The following is a 23,557-nucleotide window of genomic DNA, read 5'->3' as shown; positions in this document are numbered from 1 at the left end:
TATCTTTAAAAGCTTATAATTGTTAATGACATAAAATTATTTTACTAACTATTCAGGCTTCATAATGTTTAAGGGTACTGGGTTGCCTTTTTCTGCGAATCAATATATGGATTTATACTTTTGATAATATGCAATGAAATTTGTTTAATTATGGGATAAATCTTTAGCGGTTATCTGACACTGTCTCCGCTATTTTCTAGGCAGGAGTAAATGCATATTCTGATGCATATTCATTTGTGAAAAGGATAAAATTGTAGATATGTTTAGAGGAGACATTGCATTAGGCAAGTTTTTACTATCACATATTTTTAACAGCTGTGAAGTTATATGTTTTTAGTTCTGTTCACTTAGGTCATCTTTTTCTTTTTTTTGAGACAGAGTCTCGCTCTGTCACGCAGGCTGGAGTGCATTGACGTGATCTCTGCTTACTGCAACCTCTGCCTCCTGGGTTGAAGTGATTCTCCTGCCTCAGCCTCCTAAGTAGCTGGGATTACAGTTGCCCACCACCATGCCCGGCTAATTTTTATATTTTTAGTAGAGACAGAGTTTCACCATGTTGGCCATGCTGATCTCGAACTCCTGATCTCAGGTGATCCGCCTACCTCGGCACCCCAAAGTACTGGGATTACAGGTGTGAGCCACCACGTCCGGCCTCACTTAGGTCTTCTTACACATTATTTATTATATTTTAGTTCTTGTTATTAATACCGTTCAGGCTGTGATGATTAATTTCAGGAATAGAAGTTTAGATCAATTTATTATATTTTATAAAGATAAGCAATTCTTATTTTTGGCTGAAAGTACACAATTGAGTCACATTTTCTATTGTTATTACCAGATTATAGGCTGGATTTTTTTTTCTTTTGACTGTAATTAAATGTTGTCAAAAAATGGAATTCTGAGATGTAATTACATCCACAAATATTTGTTGAACACCTATTATGTGCTAGCAATGTGTAGCTTTAATTGGGGTTTTAGCTATTAGGCCCCCAGTCAGAGGGAAGAATAGCTTAATCTTTGTTGAAATAATGTTGGGAGTTGGGAGATGAAGGAGGAGTTTTGTTCCTTCATGTTTTAATCAGAAACATTGAACATGTTGCCCTTAGAAAAAAGTATAAGCATAAAATTTTTTTCTAGATATTTGACCATTTATTTTTACATTATTTTAGGTTTCCAATACTTATCTACAGGAATCGCCATGACCCCAGCTCTGAGGGAGGCAACAGCAAAGGGTATCAGCTTTTCATCTTTGCCAAGTACCATGGAGTCTGACAAGATGCTCTACATGGAAAGTCCAAGAACTGTAGATGAAAAGCTAAAGGGAGACACCTTTTCTCAGATGCTTGGATTTCCAACTCCTGAACCTACTCTTAATACTAATTTTGTGAATTTAAAACATTTTGGCTCCCCTCAGTCTTCAAAACATTACCAGACTGTTTTTTTAATGAGATCTAATTCTACATTAAATAAACACAATGAGAATTATAAACAAAAGAAATTAGGGGAGCCCAGTTGCAATAAGCTGAAAAACATACTGTATAATGGCAGCAACATTCAGCTCAGTAAAATCTGTCTTTCTCATTCTGAAGAGTTCATCAAAAAGGAACCTCTATCAGATACCACGAGCCAGTGCATGAAAGATGTACAAATTATTTTGGATTCAAATATAACCAAAGACACTAATGTAGATAAAGTACAACTACAAAACTGTAAATGGTATCAAGAGAATGCACTTTTGGATAAAGTTACTGATGCTGAGATTAAAAAGGGTTTATTGCACTGTACTCAAAAGAAAATTGTACCTGGCCACTCAAATGTGCCTGTTAGTTCTTCAGCTGCTGAAAAAGAGGAGGAAGTACATGCTCGTTTACTTCATTGTGTAAGCAAACAGAAAATTTTACTTAGCCAGGCTAGAAGAACTCAGAAACATTTGCAGATGCTCCTGGCAAAGCATGTTGTTAAGCACTATGGTCAGCAGATGAAATTGTCTATGAAACATCAGCTCCCCAAAATGAAGACATTTCATGAACCTACCACAATTTTGGGTAACAGTTTACCTAAATGCACTGAAATTAAGCCAGAAGTTAACACATTGACTGCAGAGAATAAATTGTGGGATGATGCAAAAAATGGCTTTGCACGGTGTACAGCTGCGGAAATCCAAAGATTTGCATTTTCTGCTACAGGGCTGTTGTCTCATGTTGAAGAGGGTTTGGATTCCGATGCAACTGATAGCAGCTCTGATGACGATTTGGATGAATATACCCTTAGAAAAAATGTGGCAGTGTAAGTGCAAAATTATTATTAGACTATTTTCTGTTCCATATATAGCAGCAATTATCTTAGTTTCCAGGTATGTTGACAAGAAATAGATTTTCTAAAATCTTAATGCTATAATCTTTTTTTTTTTTAATTTTTATTTTTGAGACGGAGTCTCGCTCTGTTGCCCAGGCTGGAGTGTAGTGGTGCAATCCTGGCTCACTGCAACCTCCGCCTCCTGGGTTCAAACAATTTTCCTGCTTTAGCTTCCTGAGTAGCTGGGATTACAGGTGTGTGCCACCACACCCAGCTAATTTTTGTATTTTTAGTAGGGGCAAGGTTTCACCATGTTGGTCAGGCTGGTCTCGAACTCCTGACCTTGTGATCCACCCGCCTCGGCCTCCCAAAGTGCTGGGATTACAGGTGTGAGCCACCACACCCAGCCACCATAATCTTTTATGTTATAAAACTTTTGGTGAATTTTTTAAATGTTTTGTTTGTTAAATTATTGTGTGTGAGTATATACATACTATTTAAAAATAAATTTACTCAACTTTTCTATCTAGGAAAAACCCATACAGGAATAATGAAATTATTGAGCTATAAATAAGCATTTTTTCTATTCTTGAATAGGCTGTGGACAAGGCCTCATCTTTGTTTAAGTGATCTAGTTAATATGTGTATCTACCTAAAAAACTTTAGTCTGCACATAGGGAGCCCTCATTGTCTTTGGGAGTGTATCAGTTGAGAGTACATGTAAGTTGACTTACTACTTTTTTTCCTTAACTCTCTACTCGTACTCATAGCTTTCAGAACTGACCTTTAACAATTCAGTTAGTTTTTGCTAGCTTAGTATAACTAAAACAAAACTATAATGTCAGCTGTAAGATATCTATTGAATGCTTATTATGTGCTAGACACTAAGATTCACTTGTGAGCAACATATTCACAACCTCTGCCTTTTGGGGCATGTACTTGAGAGAGAGGTATCTCGATATTAAATAATAAAAAGCAGAGAAAAATAGTTTCAGTTATCACACCGTGATAACACTACAGACCAACTCTGTCCAATAGAAACTTCTGAGATGTTGGAAATCTTTTATGTCTATGCTATCCGATAGGCACTAGACTTATGTGGATATTAAACACTTAAGATTTGGCCAGTGATACTAAGGAAATGAGTTTTTAATTTTATTTAATTGACTAAATTTTAGTTGAAATGGTCAGATAAAGCATAATTTTTAATTTAGTTTTCAGGGGATCTATTACTGTCCCCAAATTGATGTGAATTATTGTTTGTATATATAGCATTTTGGGGGAAAGAAGTCTGTCACACTTGGATACATACAGGGGCACAACACTCACTGGGGCTTTTTAAAGGGTGCAGGGTGGGAGGAGGGAGAGGATCAGGAAAAATAACTAATGGGCACTAGGCTTAAAACCTGGGTGATGAAATAATCTGTACAACAAACCTGCATGACACAGATTTATCTATGTAACAAACCTGCACTTGTACCCCTGAACTTAAAATAAAAGTTAAAAATAAACTTTTTCAAATTCTCAAAAATAAATGAGAATTACAGAATTAGAAGCCAAACACATTGATATTTACTATGAAATAGAAGATCAGTGTATTAGTTTTTATAGTGAGAAATAAAATATAAAGCAAAGTAAGCATTCGGGTCTTCTAGATATCACTGTAATTGAAATTTGTTTGCATGTGGAATTTATAGTAGTTAATAAGCGCAGATTATTTTTCTGGCTGGCATTGTGCTAGTTATTTAACATATGATATCTCATTTAATTCTTTCAACAACCCTAGCAGGTAGTTGTTATCCTTATTTCACTTAAGAAGAAACAGACTCAGCATGGGTTAAATAACTTACCAATGGTTAAAAAGCCAAGTAAGGGGCAGAAACAGGATTTTGCTCATATATATGACTCTAAACACATACTTATTCTCTTGTAATATGCTGTTTTCTCAACATTGCATCACTGATACTTAGAGCTACAAGAATTATTAGGTACATGTGTTCTGAAAGAAGTCTGAAAATTTACCAATTTTTGTATATACAATGCTTGTGAAGTATTTAAATAAAATGTAGTGGGCACATTCAGTAAATTTTTTTGTTGTTGAGAAGAGCTAATGGAAAGATTTGTCTTTTTTAAGCTAGAAACAAGAATAAGAAACTTTTGGGCAGGGCTTCGTGGCTCACGCCTGTAATCCCAGCACTTTCGGAGGCCCAGGTGCCCAGATTGCTTGAACCCAGAAGTTCGAGATCAGCCTGGGCAACATGGCAAAACCTCATCTATACAAAAAATATAATACAAAAATTAGCCCGGCATGGTGGTGTGCACCTGTAGTCCCAGCTACCTGGGAGGCTAAGGCAGGAGAATTGCTTGAACCCAGGAGGTGGAGGTTGCAGTGAGCCCGTATCACCCCCTTGCACTCCAGTCTGTGTGACGGGAGTAAAACTCATATCAAAAAAAGGAAGAAAATTTTGTCTTTTCAGACTGTTTTGAACTATGTTATTTTCATTAGTAGTCTCTTCATTGATTTCCTATAATGCTTAGTCTGCCATACAGTTTGTCATTAAATTGTGTTTTGTCCTATGCAGTTGGCTAATATATCTGTTAGTCTTAACCAACCAACCCCTATTAAGGGTAGATACCACACTTCGCACTTTCTGATAATTTCTTTTTTTCTTTTTCTTTTTTCTTTTATTTTTTTTTAAGATGGAGTTTTGCTCTTGTTGCCCAGGCTGGAGTGCAATGGCGCGATCTTGGCTCACTGCAACCTCCACGTCCTGGGTTCAAGCGATTCTCCTGCTTCAGCCTCCCAAGTAGCTGGGGTTACAGGCGTGCACCACCACGCCCAGCTAATTTTGTATTTTTAGTAGAGATAGGGTTTCTCCATGTTTGTCAGGCTGGTCTCAAGCTCTTGACCTCAGGTAATCCGCTGACCTTGGCCTCCCAAAGTGCTGGGATTACAGGCATGAGCCACTGCACCCAGCCAACTTTCTGATAATTTCTTATCAAAGGCATGTAAATTTTGATTTTTCAAAACATTTTAAGATTTACATTTATTTCTTGAATTTAGTGAGGAAACACTAAGTTTAGAAATTTGTGTAAAACATATACAGAAATGGTGAAATTCAAATGATAGAAAAAAAATTTTTTTTTACAAAATAACGTACCTCCTATTTTTCACCAACTCTGCCAGTTTATTGAGGTAAACTGAAGGAAAGTAACCTGGAAAAAATTGGGTTCTGGTTTGAAAAATTTATTTCTCCTGCTGTCTTTCTTTTTCCCATAATCAGCTAGAGGGTATTCAGAGACTCTAGACATAAATTTTAAGAAAATAATGTATCTAAGAAATTTAATATCAGTTCATTAAGGTAGGCTTCTGGCCTCTTGCATTATTGGCCTCTTAATATTATGATTAATGCCTTGGTTATTAAAGCCCCACCTGAATTTTAGAGGTCACATAAACTTTGTTTTAAGGTTAAACTCATCTGATCTATACAAATCAATAATACTAAATTTATGTAACAGCTCTTTATATTTTTTATTTCACTGAATTATTTGATAATTGTTTTGTTTTTGTTTTTTGGGTTTTCTTTAATACTTGAAATCTATTCAACATTTCTTGATTTCATATATCTTCCCATACATTAAATACAAAATGTTGTTTTGAATATTTTTGCTAACACTAATAGATTTCTTGTGGGAAAGACTGTACTCAACATTATATTAATTTTGAAATTGACTAAATATTGAGAGCAAATGACATAACTTTATTTGTATCTTTTGGTGTGAATATAAAAACAGTTTCTGTTTTTTAAAATTACAATTAATCAGTTCTATCTTAGGTCATTAAATACATTTTTAAATTTAAAATATCCTTATAAGTTTATTTTAAGTTTATTTTTGTTATTTTCTTCTCTACGTTTGTGAAAAGATTTTTCAAATCTAGATGAGTATTTTTAATGTATAAAGTTCCGAGTGAAACTTTAAACATAAAATACCAAATAAACAGATGCATTTTGTGGTTGTAAATTTTTAATAAGTGCTAACACAAATTTTCATTGTCTTTATTGAATATGTTGATTTCTTACCTTAAATTATAAGTTCAGAGTAGTAAATACTAAAGTTGACTTCAACTTAATTTTAAGCAACATGAGTATTAGTGTACTATTTTATCGTATAGGCTAGTATTGTCTTCTGTTTAATGATTGCTTGGTATTTGTTGAGTGAATGAATGACTATTTCTGTGTTTGTATATGTAGTTGTAAAGACATAAACATTGAGGCTAGCAATCTGAAATTTCTCTCTTCTATATATGGTTTTTAAAAATTTCATTGTGGAGTTGCATTGTGTTTACTTGATGTTTTTTCCATTCCTTCCTTTGTTTCTAATATTAAATGGGCCACAAGATGTATCTTGTACGTCATAGACCCCCTCCCCCGATGAATGTTCAATGACTGAATAAATGAAATATACCAAAATATGGACATTTAAAAGTAATGATTTTATTATAATTTTCAGTGTTTGTAATTTTTAAAGTTGATAAGTAAAATGCATTATATTTACCTTAAAATTTTAGATTATATTAATATTATATGCCTTCTATTTTTCTTTGAGTTAGTAGCCCTGATAGGAAAAATTGATCAGGAAGTTAGCTGTGAAGGAATATAATTGTTTTAGAAAATTGGAAAGTATTCACATTAGTCATTACAATTACCATTCTTGTTTTAAATATATATTTCGCTTGACTTTGTTACTTTTCCTCCAAAAATGTAGTAGGCAATAAATTAGTTCATAATGATATTACTAATTGACTTTAATTCATAATGATATGACTAACGGACTTTAATAATAACTTTTGGTTGAGAGGCTAGTATGCATTTGAAGTAAAAGAAAGTCACTTTTCCTTTGGAAAGCATAATAGGGGGACTTTATGTTTTTTGTAGATTTAAGATATAGTCCTTCCACTGTAAGATGAATGGATTTTTGCCTCCAATGTTCTTTTTATTTGGTGAAGGAGCCCAGTCAGGTCCATGAACACTGAACTGGTTAAATGTGAGGGGATGTGGGTGAGTCACTGACAAAAGTTGGCTACAGTTACGTTATTTCTCATCTTGTGGTAGAGCCATAGAATTCTAGCATTTCTTTTCTTCTTTTCCTGGGGAATGATGATCAGTTACATTTTTCCAGGCTGCATTTTGGGGAAACACAGATTTTGACACAGGCATGTTTTAATTCTCCAAGGGTTGTGGAAAAGGAAGAAATAATGCTGCTTGTCTTATTCCAGGAAACCTACCAATATCTTCCAGATCACACAATTGTTTCAAATGTTGGGGAAAAAAAATCCCACTATTTCCCTAAATTGGTCACCATATATTCAAATTTTCTTTAAGTTTTACTTAGATATGTAAATAAGCAGACTTGATTAAGGGAATCAACAGATTAAGGCATTCACCAAAGAAAAAAGGGGAATTGTTGATGTTTAGTAAGGGCTGTTGGGTGACTCCAGATTAAAAAATAGAAAATAATTAATTTTTTGCAGACCCATAGAAATGAATACTCATGGTTTTGTGCTTGCTTTCCTGCTTTGCCAATGGAAAGGAAAAGAACTGAAAAGCAAGGTGATCCAGTATTTCCCTTTGAGGAACTGGATAAATAGGAGTAGAAACTCAGTGCCAAGATTCAAAGGGCAAAGAGACTGAAAACATTTCATTATTAATTGCAAACAAGAGTAACTTAATATTTGTATAATGTGGAGTTTGCAGGTTGTTTTTCTATTTGTTATCTTTTTTTATTCCCTGCATGTCTGACATAGATGGGAGAAGTTGAATTTTGTTTTGTTTATAAGGAAAACAAAAAGTTGAGTGAATTCTAGGGAATTTGCAAATTATACTTAAATGAAGAACCTTTTCCTTTCTGTGGGAGAAGTGGAACGGAAGTAAAGGGCAGAAATTCAAAAGTGTAATTGTGAACGGACTAGTAGCTAAAAATGGTAAAGAAATATTTTATTTTTATTTTTAGGGAAAAGTTCTCACTCTGTTGCCCAGGCTGGAGTACAGTGGCATAGTCATAGCTCACTGCAGTCTGAACTCTTCAGCTCAAGGGATCCTTCCTGCCTGAGTAGCTAGGACTACAGATATGTGCCATCATGTTTGGCTAAGTATTAAAATTTTTTTGTAGAGATAAGGTTTAGCTATGTTGCCCAGGATGGTCTTGAATTCCTGGCCTTAAGCTATCTTCCTGCCTTGGCCTCCCAAATTGCTGGTATCACAGCATGAGCGACCATGCCCAAGCAAGAAGTATTGTCTACTGTGGCATGTGGACATCTTTGAGGGAAGTAGTACTTCAATTAAAATAAGCTCATTTGTTCTTAAAAAGGCTTTTTTTTGAGCAACGTGATGTTTAAAAGACTATGTGTTTACTAGATTTTCTCTCAGTGTTGTTAGTTAATGGCAAAGCTGGGATTTTAGCCCAGATCCTTTAACTCCCATTTAAGCTGTACTTCTATATCTACAGACTTTAGCTGGCTTAGGCCAAAGTTAAATTGACTGAGTCATTTTCAACATCCACGTAACGAAAAGAAAAAAAGCTGTTTTGTTTTCAAAGGAAAAATTAAGATATTATTATAAAGTTGAAGTTTTTAATGAAAAAAGCATCAGATTGCTTGTATATGTATGAATTTCTTTAAATCTTGCTATAAATCAGTGAATCACAATCCTCTCTTCTTCACCCCAACACATCTGAGGATGATCAAGTAAATAACTGTTTTGATTGCCTTGATTCTCACAGAATCAGGTGGAGAAACTCATCCTCTTGGACCATATTGCTTAGAAAAGTCTACAGGTGATCATAACATAATTTTCTTCGAGACTTCTATATAATATGTGTCACTTAAAAGTTCTACATACCTTTATTTAAAAATAAACCACCTTCATAGATGAAACAAACTGGCATTTATGTCCTATATGGAGAAACCAGAATAGTAAAGCCCTTTTGCAGAAGTTATGCAAGTGTTAATTGTATTTATCATCGGAAATGATCACCTTTGTTTTCCTAATTTTGACAAGAAAGCACAGCTAAGCTGAGTGATAGAAGCAAGATAGTCGAGTAGGAGATACCAGTCTTCACTCCCGAACAAAAAACAAGAACTAGATATCTTTCCGTGAATGAAAGTAGCCTTGGGAGGGCTCAAATGTTTAAGTACGAATCTGCAGCAACGTAATGGAGTGAACAAACAAAAATCCAGAGGATAACTGCACAGAAAGGATAGCTGGGGAGACTGGCATACCTGAGACATCTGGAGATGGCTAGAAACAAAGAAGGGTGGGGGCTACCGGTATCAGGCACATGGTGGGTGCTACCATAGTCACCACTGACCACAACATCAGTATCTTTTGTCATTGAGGTGATCAACAGTCATCACCACTGTGGATCCCCAAAGAGGAGGATGTGGTTGCACCCTCTACCCCCACCACCACCACCAAGAAGGAGCTGCCTTTCTAGGATTGGGACCACCACCCTCCCAATCCTGACATGAGCCCCAGACTCCAGAGCTTCCACTGCCCCATACATGTCCACACACCAGGCCTTGGCTCCATGGCCGCATATCCACATTGCAGACTCTGTCCCACTATGCATACTCTCACCTCAAACACAAGAACCATCATGGCTGTGGACTAGCCTCAACCCAAGCCTTGGAGCCCAGGTTGCTTTGCTATGAACATTGGCTGCATTGCCACTCTTTCAACATCTGTGCCTCAGACATCTGACATCTGACATCTTCACAATATACTAGACCACTCCTTGGACCCCAGAACCTTTGTAATTCCCTGTGTGCCCATGCCTCAGAAACAAGAACCACTGCCTTTATGGAATAATCTGTATCCTGCACCCTGGAGCTGTGGTTTCTGTGTCTATGAAACTACTTCTACCACAGTGCGTGAGTCCATGCCTCAGACCCCAGAAACATTGTAGCTGTGTGTGTGCTGCTGCTTTGGATCTCAGCCCCCTGGCTGATCTAAGAGCAGTCACAGCTTGCACATTGTTACTAACATGGGAATGGTGGAACCTGCACTCTGAATATGGGTGCCACCTCAGCCCTAGACCCTGGAGCCATGGTTCCTACACATGCCCATGCTCCAGAACCCAAATTGTTGGCTGTTTCATGGATGCCTCATATGAGATACCATTGCTGCCACCACTGCAAATGCGCCTGCAAGTCCGACCCAGTGCCAAGAGGGATTCCACTGGCCACAACTTTCCTGGTAGGAGAAAAAGAGATGAGGAGGACCGACCCCACCAGTCTTCGTGACTGGAGCACCCAATAACCCTTGCCGCTGCTGTGGACAGTGGCTGCTGAGGATCCTTGTAATCTTTGACAGTGCTAACATCAGTTGATAGAGCTGTACAGAGATTATGCTGCTATGCCCTTACTGGAGTCAGAACTGTCACACTGCACCCAGCTGGTGTCCTCACACCCACCTGAAGGAGAAGTTTTTTTCTCCACTGAAACCAGTATATGAAGTCAGAAGGAGGTGACTGCTTCATCAACTATGCAGACATTAATGCAAAGTAACAAGCAATGTGAAAAGCCAAAGAATCATAAAACCACCAAAGAACATGATACTTTTCCAGGAACTAATCCTAAAGAATTAGAAGATCTATGAATACTTGGCAGATAATTCAAAATGATTCTTTTAAGGTGGCTCAGTAAACTACCAGAGAACACAGAGGGGCAATTCAACAAAATCAGGAAAACAATACACAAATAAAATGAGGAGTTTAACAGAATGATTGAAATTATTTAAAAAAAGGTAACTAGGCAGAAATTCTGGAGCTGAATATAAACTGAACAAAGTGAAAAATGGCAATAGAGAGCATCAGAGCAGAATTGATCAAGCAGAAGAAAGAATCTGTGAACTCAAATACAGGTTATTTGAAAATATCCAGTCAGAGAAGGAAAAATAATGAAAAGGAGTGAAGAAAGCCTGTGTGATTTATGGGATATACTCAACAGAGCTAATGTTCACATTATAGCAATTAAGGAAGTAGAAGAGAGAAGGGGTAGAAAGTATTTTTAAAGAAATAATGATTGAAAACGTCACAAATCTGGGGAGAGATAGTCACATTGAGGTAAAGGAGAGTCAAAGTTCTCCAGTCATTTTCAAACCAAAGACCACACTACAACATATTATAGTCAAACTGTCAAAAATCACAGAGAGACTATTGAAAACAGCAAGAGAAAATCTTCACATACAAGGGAACCCTCAGGAAGTTATCTGCACATTTCTAAGCAGAAACTTTGTAGGCCAGGAAAGTGTGGGATGATATATTCAAAGTGCTGAAAATAAAAAAGAAACCTGCCAACCAAAGAAACCAAACCCAGCAAAACCGTCCTTCAGAAAGGGAGAGAGAAGACTTTTCCAGACAAACAAAATCTGAGAAAGTTCATCATCACTAGATCTGCCTTACAAGAAATGGTAAAGGGAATTCTTCAGGCTGAAAAGAAAAAGAATGCTAATTAGGAACATGAAAACATATGAAAGTGTAAAACTCACTGGTAATAGTCAATTCAGAATACTCTAATAATGTAATGATGGTGTATAAATCACTTGTTTTTATTATTAAAAGACAAAGCTATTAAAATAATAGCTACAATAATTTGTCATAGGATGTACAATATGAAAAGATGTAAATTGTGATATCAAAAGCATAGAATAGGAGGAATAAAAGTATAGAGAGTTTGTATATGAGATTGAAGTTATTATCAGCTTGAAATAGACTCCTAATAACTATGAATTGTTCTTTCTTAAGCCTAATGGTAACCACAAAGCAAAAACCTATAGTAGATATACAAAAGATGAAGAGAAAGGAATCCAGGTATATAATTACAGAAAATCACCAAATCACAAAGGAAGACAGCAAGAGAGGAAGAAAGGAACAAAGGATCTGCATTAAAAACAAAACGAAAACAGAAAACAGCGAACACAAAGGCAATAATAAACCTTTACCTATCAACAGTTGCCTCGGATATAAATGGATTAAATTATCCAATTTAAAAACATATATAGTCAGTGAACAGATTTTTTTTAAGACCCAGCTAGCTGTATGTGCCCTGTGAGAGACTCACTTCCAGTATAAGGACACACATAGACTAAAAGTGAAGGAATAAAATATGGTATTCCATGCAAATGGAAACCAAAAGATAGCAGGGGTAGCTACATGTATATCAGAAAAAAAATGCACTTTAGGCCAAAACATGTAAAAAAAGACAAAAAGGTAAGTATATAATTGATAAAGAGGCCAGTTTATTAAGAGGATACAACATTATAAACATATGTAACCAATATCGGAGAATCTAAATATATAAAGCAAATATTAATAGATGTGAAGGAAAAAATAGACTGCAATACAATAATAGTAGGGGACTTTAATACCCCACTTTCAATAATGGATAAATTATCCAGACAAAATCAAAAGGAAGCATTGGGCTGGAACTATAGTTTAGGCCAAATGGACCTAACAGAGATATATAGAACATTCCATCCAACATTGTAATACACATTGTTTTCAAGTGTAAAGGAACATTCTTCAGGATTGATCATATGTTAGGCCACATGACAAATCTTAACCAAAATGATTGAAATCATATCAAGTATTTTTTCCAGCCAAAATCATATGAAATTAGAAATCAGTAACAGGAGGAATTTTGGAAAATTCACAAATATGTGGAAATTAAGAAAAGCCAATGGATTAATGACTAAATTTAAAGAGAAATTTTAAAATATCTTGAGAGAAATGAAAATGGAAACAGTTTACAAAACTACGGGGTGCAGCAAAAGGAGTTCTAATAAGGAAATTTTGTAACAATAAACACCTACATTGAAAAAGTCATCTCAAACAACATTATACTTCAAGGAAGCAGAAAAAGAACAAACTAATCCCAAAATTAGTACAAGGAAGGAAATAATGAAGATCAAAGCAGAAGATATTAGAAAAACAATAGAAAAGATTGATGAAACCAAGAGTTGGTTTTTTGAAAAGATAAGCAGAATTGACAAACCTTAGCTAGAGTAAGAAATGAACAAAGACCCAAATAAATAACATCAGAAATGAAAAAGGAGACATTACAGCTGATACCACAGAAATATAATGGATCATAAGAGACTATTATGCAACATCTCTATGCCAACAAATTGGATAACCTATAAATGCATAAATTCCTAGACACATAGAATCTAACATGAATCATGAAGAAATAGAAAATTGGAACTAACCAATAGCAAGTAAAGAGATTAAAACAGTAATAAAGTCCCCCATCAAAGGAAAGCCCAGCACCTGATGACTTCACTGTACTCAAACTCTTAAAAAAAAAAAATTGAAGAGGAGGAGGGAATACTTTCAAACTCATTTTATGAGACCAGCATTACTCTGATACCAAAGCCAGAAAAGGACACTATACAAAAAAAAAAAAAAAAAAAAGATTATAGGCCAATGTCCTTTGTCACTATCCTTGCCAAAATACTAACAAACTGAGTCAAGTGGAATTTATCCCTGGGATGCAAGGATGGTTCCACATATACAAATCAATAAGTAGGATACACCACATTAACAGAATGAAGGACAAAAAACATTCTTAATACATTTGCAGAAGAAGGATTTGACAGAATTCAGACTCTCGACAGATTAGGTATTGAAGGAATGTACCTCTACCAATAAAGGCCATATATGATAAGCTCACAGTTAACATCCAATTTAGTGGCAAAAACTTGATACCTTTTCCTCGACCATTTCATCTGCTTGGGCTATTGTAAGAAAATACCTTAGACTCAGTAACTTATTAACAACAGAAATTATTTTACAGTCTGGAGGCTGGGAAGTCCAAGGCCAAGTTGTCAGCGGATTCAGTGTTAGGTGAGGGCTTGTTCTTTCCTTCATGTTGGCATCTTCTACCTCTGTTCTCACATGGTAGATAGGGAGAACAGGCTTCCTCAGGCCTCTTTTATAAGAGTATTAATCTCATGATAAAGGTGGAGCCTAATCACCTAATCATCTCCAAAGGCTCACCCTCTTAAGGCCATCACATTGGGAATTAGGTTTTAACATATGAATTTTGAGGACACAGTGTTCAGATGATACCACCTACTCTGACCAATCTATTCAACATATACTGGAATTGCTAGCCAGGTTCATTAGGCATAAAAATAAATAAAAGAGAAAAAGAAAGGAAAGAAAAAAAAAGAGAAAGGGAGAGAAAGAAAAGAAAGGAAAGAGAGGAGGGAGGAAGGGAAGGGAGGAAGGAGGGAGTGAGGGGAAGAGAGAGGAAAGAAAAGAAATTAAAAAAACATGTATCCAAATCAGGGAAAGAAGTTAAATTTTCTTTGCTGATGACATCTTAGAGATAAAAGTGTAAAGACCCCATCAAAACAATGTTAGAAATAAATTAATTAGCGTTTCAGGATATAAAATCAATCTACAAAGATCTGTATTATTTCTATACACTAATATTAAGCTGTCCAAAAGAAAACCATCCTACTTAAAATGGTAACATACTTAGGAATAAATTTAACCATGGTGGTGAAAGATATGTACACCAACAACTAAACATTAATGAAAAAATGGAAAAAGAAACAAATGGAAAAACATCCTCTGTTCACGGATTGGAAGAGTTGTTAAAATGTCCATACAACCCAAAGCAATCTACAAATTCCATATCATTGTTATCAAAATTCCACTGGCATTTTCCATAGAAATGGGGAAAAAATTCTAAAATTTATGTAAAACCAAGCAAGACCCCATGAGCCAAAGCAATCTTGAGCAAAAAGAACAAAGCTGGAGGCACCACATTACCTGACTTCAAAATACATTAAGAAAACTATAATAGTCAAAACAGCATGCCACTGGAATTAAAAACACACATATGCCTATGAAACAGAATAGAGAGCCTAGAAATAAATCCATGCATTTATGGCCAATTATTCTTTAATAAAGATGCCACGGGCACACAATGAGGAAGGGATAGTCTTTTCAACAGTGTTGGGAAAATTGGTTATCTACATATCAAAGGATGAAATTGGACCCTTATCTTACTCCGTATTCCCACATCAACTTAAGGTGATTAAAGACTTCAACATAAGACCTGAATAAAACAGAAAAAGCTTCTCGACATTGATGTTGGCAAATATTTTTTGGATATGCACTCCAAAGCACAGGTAACAAAAGCAAAACTAGACAAATGAAATTGCATCAAACTAAAAAGGTTTGACACAGCAAAAGAAACAGCAGAGTGAAGAGACAACCTATGAAATGGGAGAAAATATTTGCAAACTATACATCTGAAAAGGGAGGATTTCCAAAGTACATATGGAAGTTAAATAACTCAATAGTAAGAAAACAAATAACCTGATTTAAAAATGGGCAAAGTGGCCAAGGAGGTGTAGCCCGGTGGATCGCTTGAGCTCAGGATGGGTAACAGACCAGCTTGGGTAACATGTCAAAACCTTGTCTTTACAAAAAAATACAAAAGTTAGCCAGGCATGGTGGTGTGCACCTGCAGTTCCAGCCACTCAGGAGACTGAGATGGGAAGATCACTCGAGCCCAGGAGGTTGAGGTTGCAGTGAGCCAAGACTGTGCCTCTGCACTCCAGCCTTGGTGACAGAAAGAGACCCTGTCTCAAAAAAAAAAAAAAAAAAAAGGAAATGGGCAAAGGACCTGAATAGACAATTTTTTTTTCCAAGGAAGATATACAAATGGCCAACACATAGATGAGAAAGTGCTCAACATCACTAATCATCAGGGAAATACCAATTAAAACTATAATGAGATACCGTCTCACACCTGTTAAAATGGCTATTACAAGAAAAACAAAGAATAACAAATGTTGGAGAGGATACAGATAAAAGGAAACTCTTGTACACTGTGGGAATGTAAACAAGCACAGATATTACAGAAAATAGTAAGGAGGTTTCTCTGGAAATTTAAAATAGAATTACCATATGACCCAATAATCCTACTTCTGGGTATATATCAAAAGGAAATTAAATCAGTATGTTGAGTTGATACCTGCACTCTCATGTTGATACTCATTTACAGTGGCCAAAGTATGCAATCAAACTGTGACCATTGACAGATGAATGGATAAGGAAAATGTAGTGTGTGTAGGTATGGATGTCAGTTAGGAGGAATAAGTTCTGGAGATTGTCAGCATAGTGACTGTAGTTAATAATAACATACTGTATTGAGTCCCTGACTTATGATGGCTCAACTTACAATTTTTCAACTTTAAGATGAGTTTATTGAGGCATAATTGAATGCATTTCTTTTTGTTTTGTTTTGTTTTGTTTTGAGATGGAGTCTTGCTTTGTTGCCCAGGCTGGAGTGCAGTGGTGCGATCTTGGCTCCCTGCAACCTCTACCTCCCAGGTTCGAGCAATCCTCCTGCCTCAGCCTCCCCAGTAGCTGGGATTACAGACACCTGCCACCACACCTGGCTAGTTTTTGTATTTTTAGTAGAGGCGGGGTTTCGCCATGTTGTCCAGGCTGGTCTTGAACTCCTGACCTTAGGTGATCCATCTGCCTCAGCCTCCCAAAGTGCTGGGAATACAGGTGTGAGCCACTGCACCTGGCCAATTCAATGCATTTCGACTTATGATATTTTCAATGTTGTTACCATAAAAAATGTTAAATGTTCCCACCATAGAAAAAGTATATGAGATGATGGATATGTTAATTAGCATGGTTTAATCTTATACAATGTGTACATATAGGACAGCATTGTGTTAATATATAAATATGTACACCATAAATATGTAATATTTTTGTCATTTGAATCTTAATAAAGCTAAAAAAGATTTTTAAAAAGCATAAGTCCCAATGTTAAGCTTCCTTAGACAAATCTAAACACTGCAAATATTATTTCTAAAAGTGTTTTTTTTATAGAATTGATATCATTAACTTTTTTTAATACTGCCATCTTTTATTTTAGATTTACGGGGTATGTATGCAGGCTTGTTACGTGTGTATATTCCATGATACTGAAGTTTGGGGTCTGATTGATCCCATTGTCCAGGTAGTGAGCATAATATACAATAGTTAGCTTTTCAACCCTTACCCACCCCCTTCCTCTCCCCTCCATTAGTCCCCAGTGTCTATTGTTGCCGTCTTTATGTCTATGTTTACCCAATATTTAGCCCCCACTTATAAGTGAGAACATGCAGTATTTGGTTTTCTGTTTCTGTGATTAGCACTGTTTTTAAAAATAAAATAAATTTTCATACTTGTAAAAAAAAATCACAGCTCATGAAAATTTGTACTTTCGATGTAACATGCTTCTTGGATTCCAAAATGCACATTTTTATCACATTTTAATGTTTCTAATAGATGTACCTTATATAGATATGTACAATTTTTTTTTTGAGTCAGAGTCTTGCTCTGTTGCCCAGGGTGGAGTGCAGTGGCACAATCATGGCTCATTGCAGCCTCAACCTCCTGGGCTCAAGTGATTTTCTTAACTCAGCCTCCCAAGTATCTGAGACTACAGGTATGCACCACCATGCCTGGCTAATTTTTCTGTTTTTTGTAGAGACAGGTTTTTGCTGTGCTGCTTAGTCTGGTCTCAAACTCCTCAGCTCAAATGATCTGCCTGCCTCGGCCTACCAAAGTGCTGGTATTACAGGTGTGAGCCACTGTGCCTGGCCAGATGTATACAATTAATATTATATTATTTTCCCACCCCAGGGAATTATGTTATGAAATTGATTGTATTTAAATTTTATGGCATCTTTAGCACTGAGGAAATGCAATATTTCAAATTTATGCATGTAAGTATCAGGATCATTTAAAATAACATGTTGCATAATATATTTAAGATTGTCAGAAATATTTTTCATTTAATGTCTAGTGATATTTTAAAAATGTATGTAATTCATTCTGTTACAGCATTTTAAAATGTAAATTTGTGACGTATTTGGCATTTAGGGGAATGATGTCAATATAATGTAGATTTTTACACACTTTGTGTGTGTATCCACAATGTGGGTTGTTTCCAGATTACTTCAAACATGTTAGCGTTTTGAAATGATCAAGGTCAAGCTTTTCTCAACTAAAGAGGAATTCTTAGCAGTATCTGAAGATCTAAACAAAATGCTAAAAATCCTATAGAAATATCCTCCTGTAGCTCAATAAGTTGCTGGTTTATTGGCTATACATTTTTCTGTGTTGACTAAGCTTTAAAGATATTTTGCTTGTGTTAAAAAGAAATTGACTAATGAAAAATGCTGTCTCTAGAAGATATTTTTAATTTTTATTAAACTGGTTTCTATTAGAACTAATGTCTTCAAGGATGCACATCAAAAAAAGAAGAGACCCAGGATATGAAGCTTTAAATGTGGACTGCTTTATTTTAGGTACAAATTCCAGTGGAAACTTTCCATTTTTATAATAATCATTATTGTTTTGTTAGGGCTCAGATTTAAAAGTTCCTTAGGTATTGTGTGGTCTGGCACTATCTTCACAATAAGTCTAACTATTTTTATTTTGCAGAACATGAGGTTATACAGAAGTGCATATATTGTGTTAGAGCAGGAATGCCTGTACTTGATTCTGGCTTAGTGGTAGTCATTTTTTTGATTAATAAAGGTAGTTTTAATTTTTATCCTATTTCTTTTCAGGGCCCATTATAGTGTTTCGCAGGCCCATTACTAACTCATTTGCGTGCATTAGGAAAAGATTTTCCTTCCACTGAGCAGATGTAGGTTTGTAATTGCAGGGTTTGGAGTACAGAACTCTTGCTGGATTTTACTTGCATCTTCATCCAGGCCCGTGTACAGTTCAGTTTGAAAACATTACATGGTTGCCTGGCTTCCTGAACAAAAGTGAGACATGCACACACATACACACAATGCTCATTGAACAGTGAAATTGTTTCTTTAGCAAATAAATGTTTTAATTAGTTTAACATTTATTTACAGTATTTCCTTTTTAAAAATATGTCCTTATTTGTCAATGTTTGATGTTACACAAAGATTTTACAAACATATTTAAGACTGTTTTACAGGCTATAACTTTGAAAATTCTTTCCATACAAGAGAAGAGGCGTGGTAGCGATAGAATGCATAAATATTTCCCAATCTCTCCTTTTTTTTCTTTTTTTTCTTTGAGGGGTGGGAGGATAGATAATAAGAGAACAAGACTAAATTTGCCCATCCCATATATGAATTATTTTTAATTAATACTGAAATTTTCAGTTTAGGCAGTTGACACTAGGTTCTGCCAGAGTTCTAGGCAGAATTGCATAAGATCTCAAGATGTGTTTACTCCATTTATTCTTCGTTTTTGGAACCCTTTTTAAGTTCCAACCTCAGATAGTCGTTGGACATCCTAAACTGCACTTTTTAATGTGGTTTATCTTCATGCCAGAATTCCTAGAGGTCACAACTGTATATTTATTTTTTTGTTTTTGTTTGTTGTTTACTTCATGAGTGTGTGCATATATGTGTCTATATTGTGTGTGTACAACTTGATGATAGAGTATGTAAGTTATTAACTTGTATGTCAGTAAGGCTCATCTTAAAGACAATGAACATTTTAAATGAGAACTTGTTAGCCCAAATGATCCTAATAGCATGAAATATTTTCGAGGGAGGAATATGTTATTTAAGGTATATGTTAAGCTTTTATAACAAGGAGAAGTCAACATAAATATATAGAATTTATTTTTCTCTCATTTAACGGTCAAGAATTAGATATGCTTTGCAGGGTTTAGCAGAGACCTTTTAGCTTTGCTGTTCCTTAGGATGCTGCCCTTGCCTGCATTGTTGAGAGTCACTGGTACTTCATTTCATTTCCATATTCAGTCATTTTTAATGATAAACCCAATCATTTATAATGGCCAGACCTAGAAGTTGTGCACATAACTTTGGCTCACGTTTTATTTTCAAGGACTTTGTTGTATAGTCAGACCTAACTGCAAGTAAGGCTGGGAAATAAGGTCTCTAAGCTGAGCTGCTGAGGGCTCAGCTGAAACCCAAGGAGCTCTATTATCCAAAAACTATAGGAGGATGGATATTAGGGGAAAACAAGAAGTCTATTCAGTTTGCCTCTTTGGCTACCCAAATGTCCATGTACCTCTTTCTCATTCATAAAACATACCATCTTCTCAAGGATGATAACCCAAAGTCACATTCATTGGGTAAAGTCCTCTATATCGGGTTTGTGTGTGGTTCATCATGATGTGGTGACCAATAAATTAAGAGACAAGTTTCCTAATTTTCTTGACCTCTTGCTTCTTGTATGATGGTATAAAGGACAAGGAAAATTCCCAATGGGAAAAAAAAGAATGGGCCATATATGATAGTTCCTGTTCCTTACAATAATAGACTTCTTGCTCTGGCAGTGGAGTAAGGTCTTGCTAGGACCTTAATTTTGCTTTCTGAGATAAGCTCCCTTGTCATTTGTCCTTCGTAGTCCCTGACCTTGCTCTTTGGGAATTACTCTTTGTCTATGATTCTTTGTGACTGTATCTAACATGGGTGTTAGTGTACTCTTATTGGAGACACCACTGCATTCTCATCCTGCTTTCTATTGGTGCAGATTTGGCTCCCAGGGATAGTCTTTGTTAGGCTTGTGGTAGTATTTCCTAGTCAAGTTCCCTCCGAAATGTAGGTTTCCATTCTCTTTTTCTTCCTGTCAGTTATATGTGAAAATACCACAGCCAAAGATCTCATTTTGTCATAGTTGTTAAGCCTATGCACTTATTAATTTACTAGTTATTTTCCTCAGACTATCCACCTCTCCCTCAATTTGATAACTGCCTTAGTGTAATGGCTACTCTACACATGCTCTAACAAAGCTTTAAAGTAAGCTGAAATTTATGAAGTTGAACAGCAAGTAATATAATAACCGGTCAGAACAGAATTCATCACTCTTTAAGGAAGACCACAAAATCCACACATTAACAACATAATATTCATAGTACCCTTAATATATGTATTTATATAAAACCTACTAGACGTGTGTATTCAACTATTAGGCATGCAAAGAAGCGGAGAAAAATTATTAATGGAAACTGATGTGGAAATGGTAATGATCATGAAAGTAGTTGGCAAAGAGCTTAAAATATCTATTGTAAATATGCACAAGGACTTAAAAGGAAAATGTGAACATAATGAAAGAAATTAAACATATAAAGAACCATTGAACGTTCAGAAGCTAAAAATATCTGAAATGTAAACGACTTCAGCTAACAAGAGAATAGACATTCAGAAGAAGTGGTTAATAAATAAAAATCACTGCTAACTTCTCACTAGAAGGTATGTAAGCCAGAAAAATGGAATGATATATTTAAAGTGCTGAAAGGTGGGGAAAAAAAGTCAGTCTAAAATTCTCTGCCCAGTGAAACATTTTAAAAAACAGAGACAAAATGACATTTCCAGATAAGCAAAAATAGAAGTTGTCAGTATACATGCACTAAAGAAATTTTAAAAGATGATCTTCAGGCTGAAGGAAAATCATACTGGGTAAAAACAGATTTACGTAAAGGAAAAAAGAAATGTTAAGAAACGGTAAATATGTGGGTCTGAAATATGTAGAAATTAAATCACACATTTCCAAATAACTCGTGGATGAAGAAGTCACAAGAGAAACTATAAAATGTTTTGAACTGAATAATATTAGAAACATGACATATCAGAATTTGAGGGATGCAGCTACTAAATTACTGAAGCAATGCTGTATGGCTATACATGTTTATATTAGGAAAGGAGAATAGTGTAGTCTGTGGTCTAAGTCTCCTACTTAAAAAGCAATAAAAATAATACTAAATTAAACCCAAAGCAAATAGAAGGAAAAGCTGATGATAAAGAGTGGATATTCACAGAATATAAAACATGAAAACAATGGAGAGAATTATAAACTTCTAGCAAGATTATTTAGAAGAATACTAATAGCAGGAAGAAGGAAAAATATCACTATAGATGTTCCGGCATTGTGGAATAATTGGGGGATACAAACCATTCTCTGTATTCCCAGGTTCTGTATCTGTGTATCAACTAACTATAAATGGAAATAAGAAAAATATAAAATAATGCAATAATAAAAAATATGAATTAAAAAGAGTATAATAACTATTTGTATTATGTATTATAAGCAATATTTACATTGTATTAGATATTATAAGCAATCTAGAAATTAAAGTATACAATGGAGTGTATGTAGCTTATATGCACATTTACATCATTTTATATAAGGGACATGACCATTTCCGCAGATTTTGGTATCCTCAGGGGGTCCTGGAACCAATCCTTATACTAAGGGATGACTGTATTATGAACAAGTACATGTCAATAAATTCAACAATTTAAGCTAAATAGGCTAATCGCTTAAAAGACACAAATGACCAAACTGACACAATGAGAAATAGAAAACCTGAAAAACCTTACGTTAAAAAGAAAAATTAATAATTATAAACTTTCCCACATAGAAAACTTGTGGCTCAGATGGCTTCACTGATTAATTTCATTGAAACTCAAGGAATAAACCATTCCAGTCCTACATAAATTCCTTCAGAAAATCAAGGAGGAGAGAAGACTTCTCGTTTTATGAGGGTAGCATTAGCTTGATTCCAAAACCAAATATGACAAGAGAACAGCAGATCCATATCTTCTTTGAGTATAGATGCAAAGAAAAATCCTAAATGAAATAACAAATAGGGTCTAGCAAACAGTAAAAATTCATCATGACCAAATGAGTTCATACCACGAGGTCAAAACAAAGATGTAAGTTTGTGATGTTGACAATTAGTACCAAGAGAAATTGCATTCAAAACCACTTAAGTTTAAACAGCTTGTACTCATTTCTTTTAGCAAGGTTAAGTGGTGGCTGCAAGCAAGCAAGGATGGGAATTGAAGTCATAATGCTACCTTTCTGGGGAATGAGTGATCTCTGTCACTGTCCAGGTGGTCTCCACTCACCAATGTCTTTGATCTTTACTAGAGATAGGGAACCCACATTATGGTCAGCATGTGGTGGTCTGTGATCAGTTTTGCACACTCTAGAAAGATTCAGGGAGTCAATGGCAGACCAGGCTTATATGCTAACTGGGGAGTTGGGACACTCTGAGTATGCTGGTCCATTAGTTATATGCTATTTGGTTACACTGTAAGTTATGTAAACCATTAACATTGATTATATAAGTTGTTTACATAAAATGTTTGACTTTGGGGTATAACATGTTGATCTTGTTTGAGCAGGTTAGCCATATATTTATCTGTAACAT

General features: G+C 35.4%; 1 protein-coding gene across 6 annotated transcripts in view; it reads left to right on the top strand.

Moving 5' to 3' along the window:
* Positions 1 to 23,557, top strand: part of KANSL1L (KAT8 regulatory NSL complex subunit 1 like) — a 150,508-nt gene that overhangs the window by 15,430 nt on the left and 111,521 nt on the right. For 3 of the 6 annotated variants that reach the window (XM_004033142.4, XM_019022456.4, XM_055380473.2), the window contains exon 2: positions 1,170 to 2,286. In XM_004033142.4, coding sequence (XP_004033190.4) covers positions 1,199 to 2,286 — 1,088 coding nt within the window. In that variant the 5' untranslated portion in view covers positions 1,170 to 1,198. Of the gene's footprint in view, positions 1 to 378; positions 632 to 1,169; positions 2,287 to 23,557 lie in introns of those variants that run through there. The other 3 variants (XM_063695174.1, XM_055380476.2, XM_063695175.1) reach the window with 2 other exon arrangements.

The sequence above is a fragment of the Gorilla gorilla genome, chromosome 11 (assembly GCF_029281585.2).
Source record: "Gorilla gorilla gorilla isolate KB3781 chromosome 11, NHGRI_mGorGor1-v2.1_pri, whole genome shotgun sequence".
NCBI classification, from domain to species: domain Eukaryota; kingdom Metazoa; phylum Chordata; class Mammalia; order Primates; family Hominidae; genus Gorilla; species Gorilla gorilla.
Note: the sequence above shows the minus strand (reverse complement) of the source record. Positions and strands in the feature narration are given on the sequence as shown.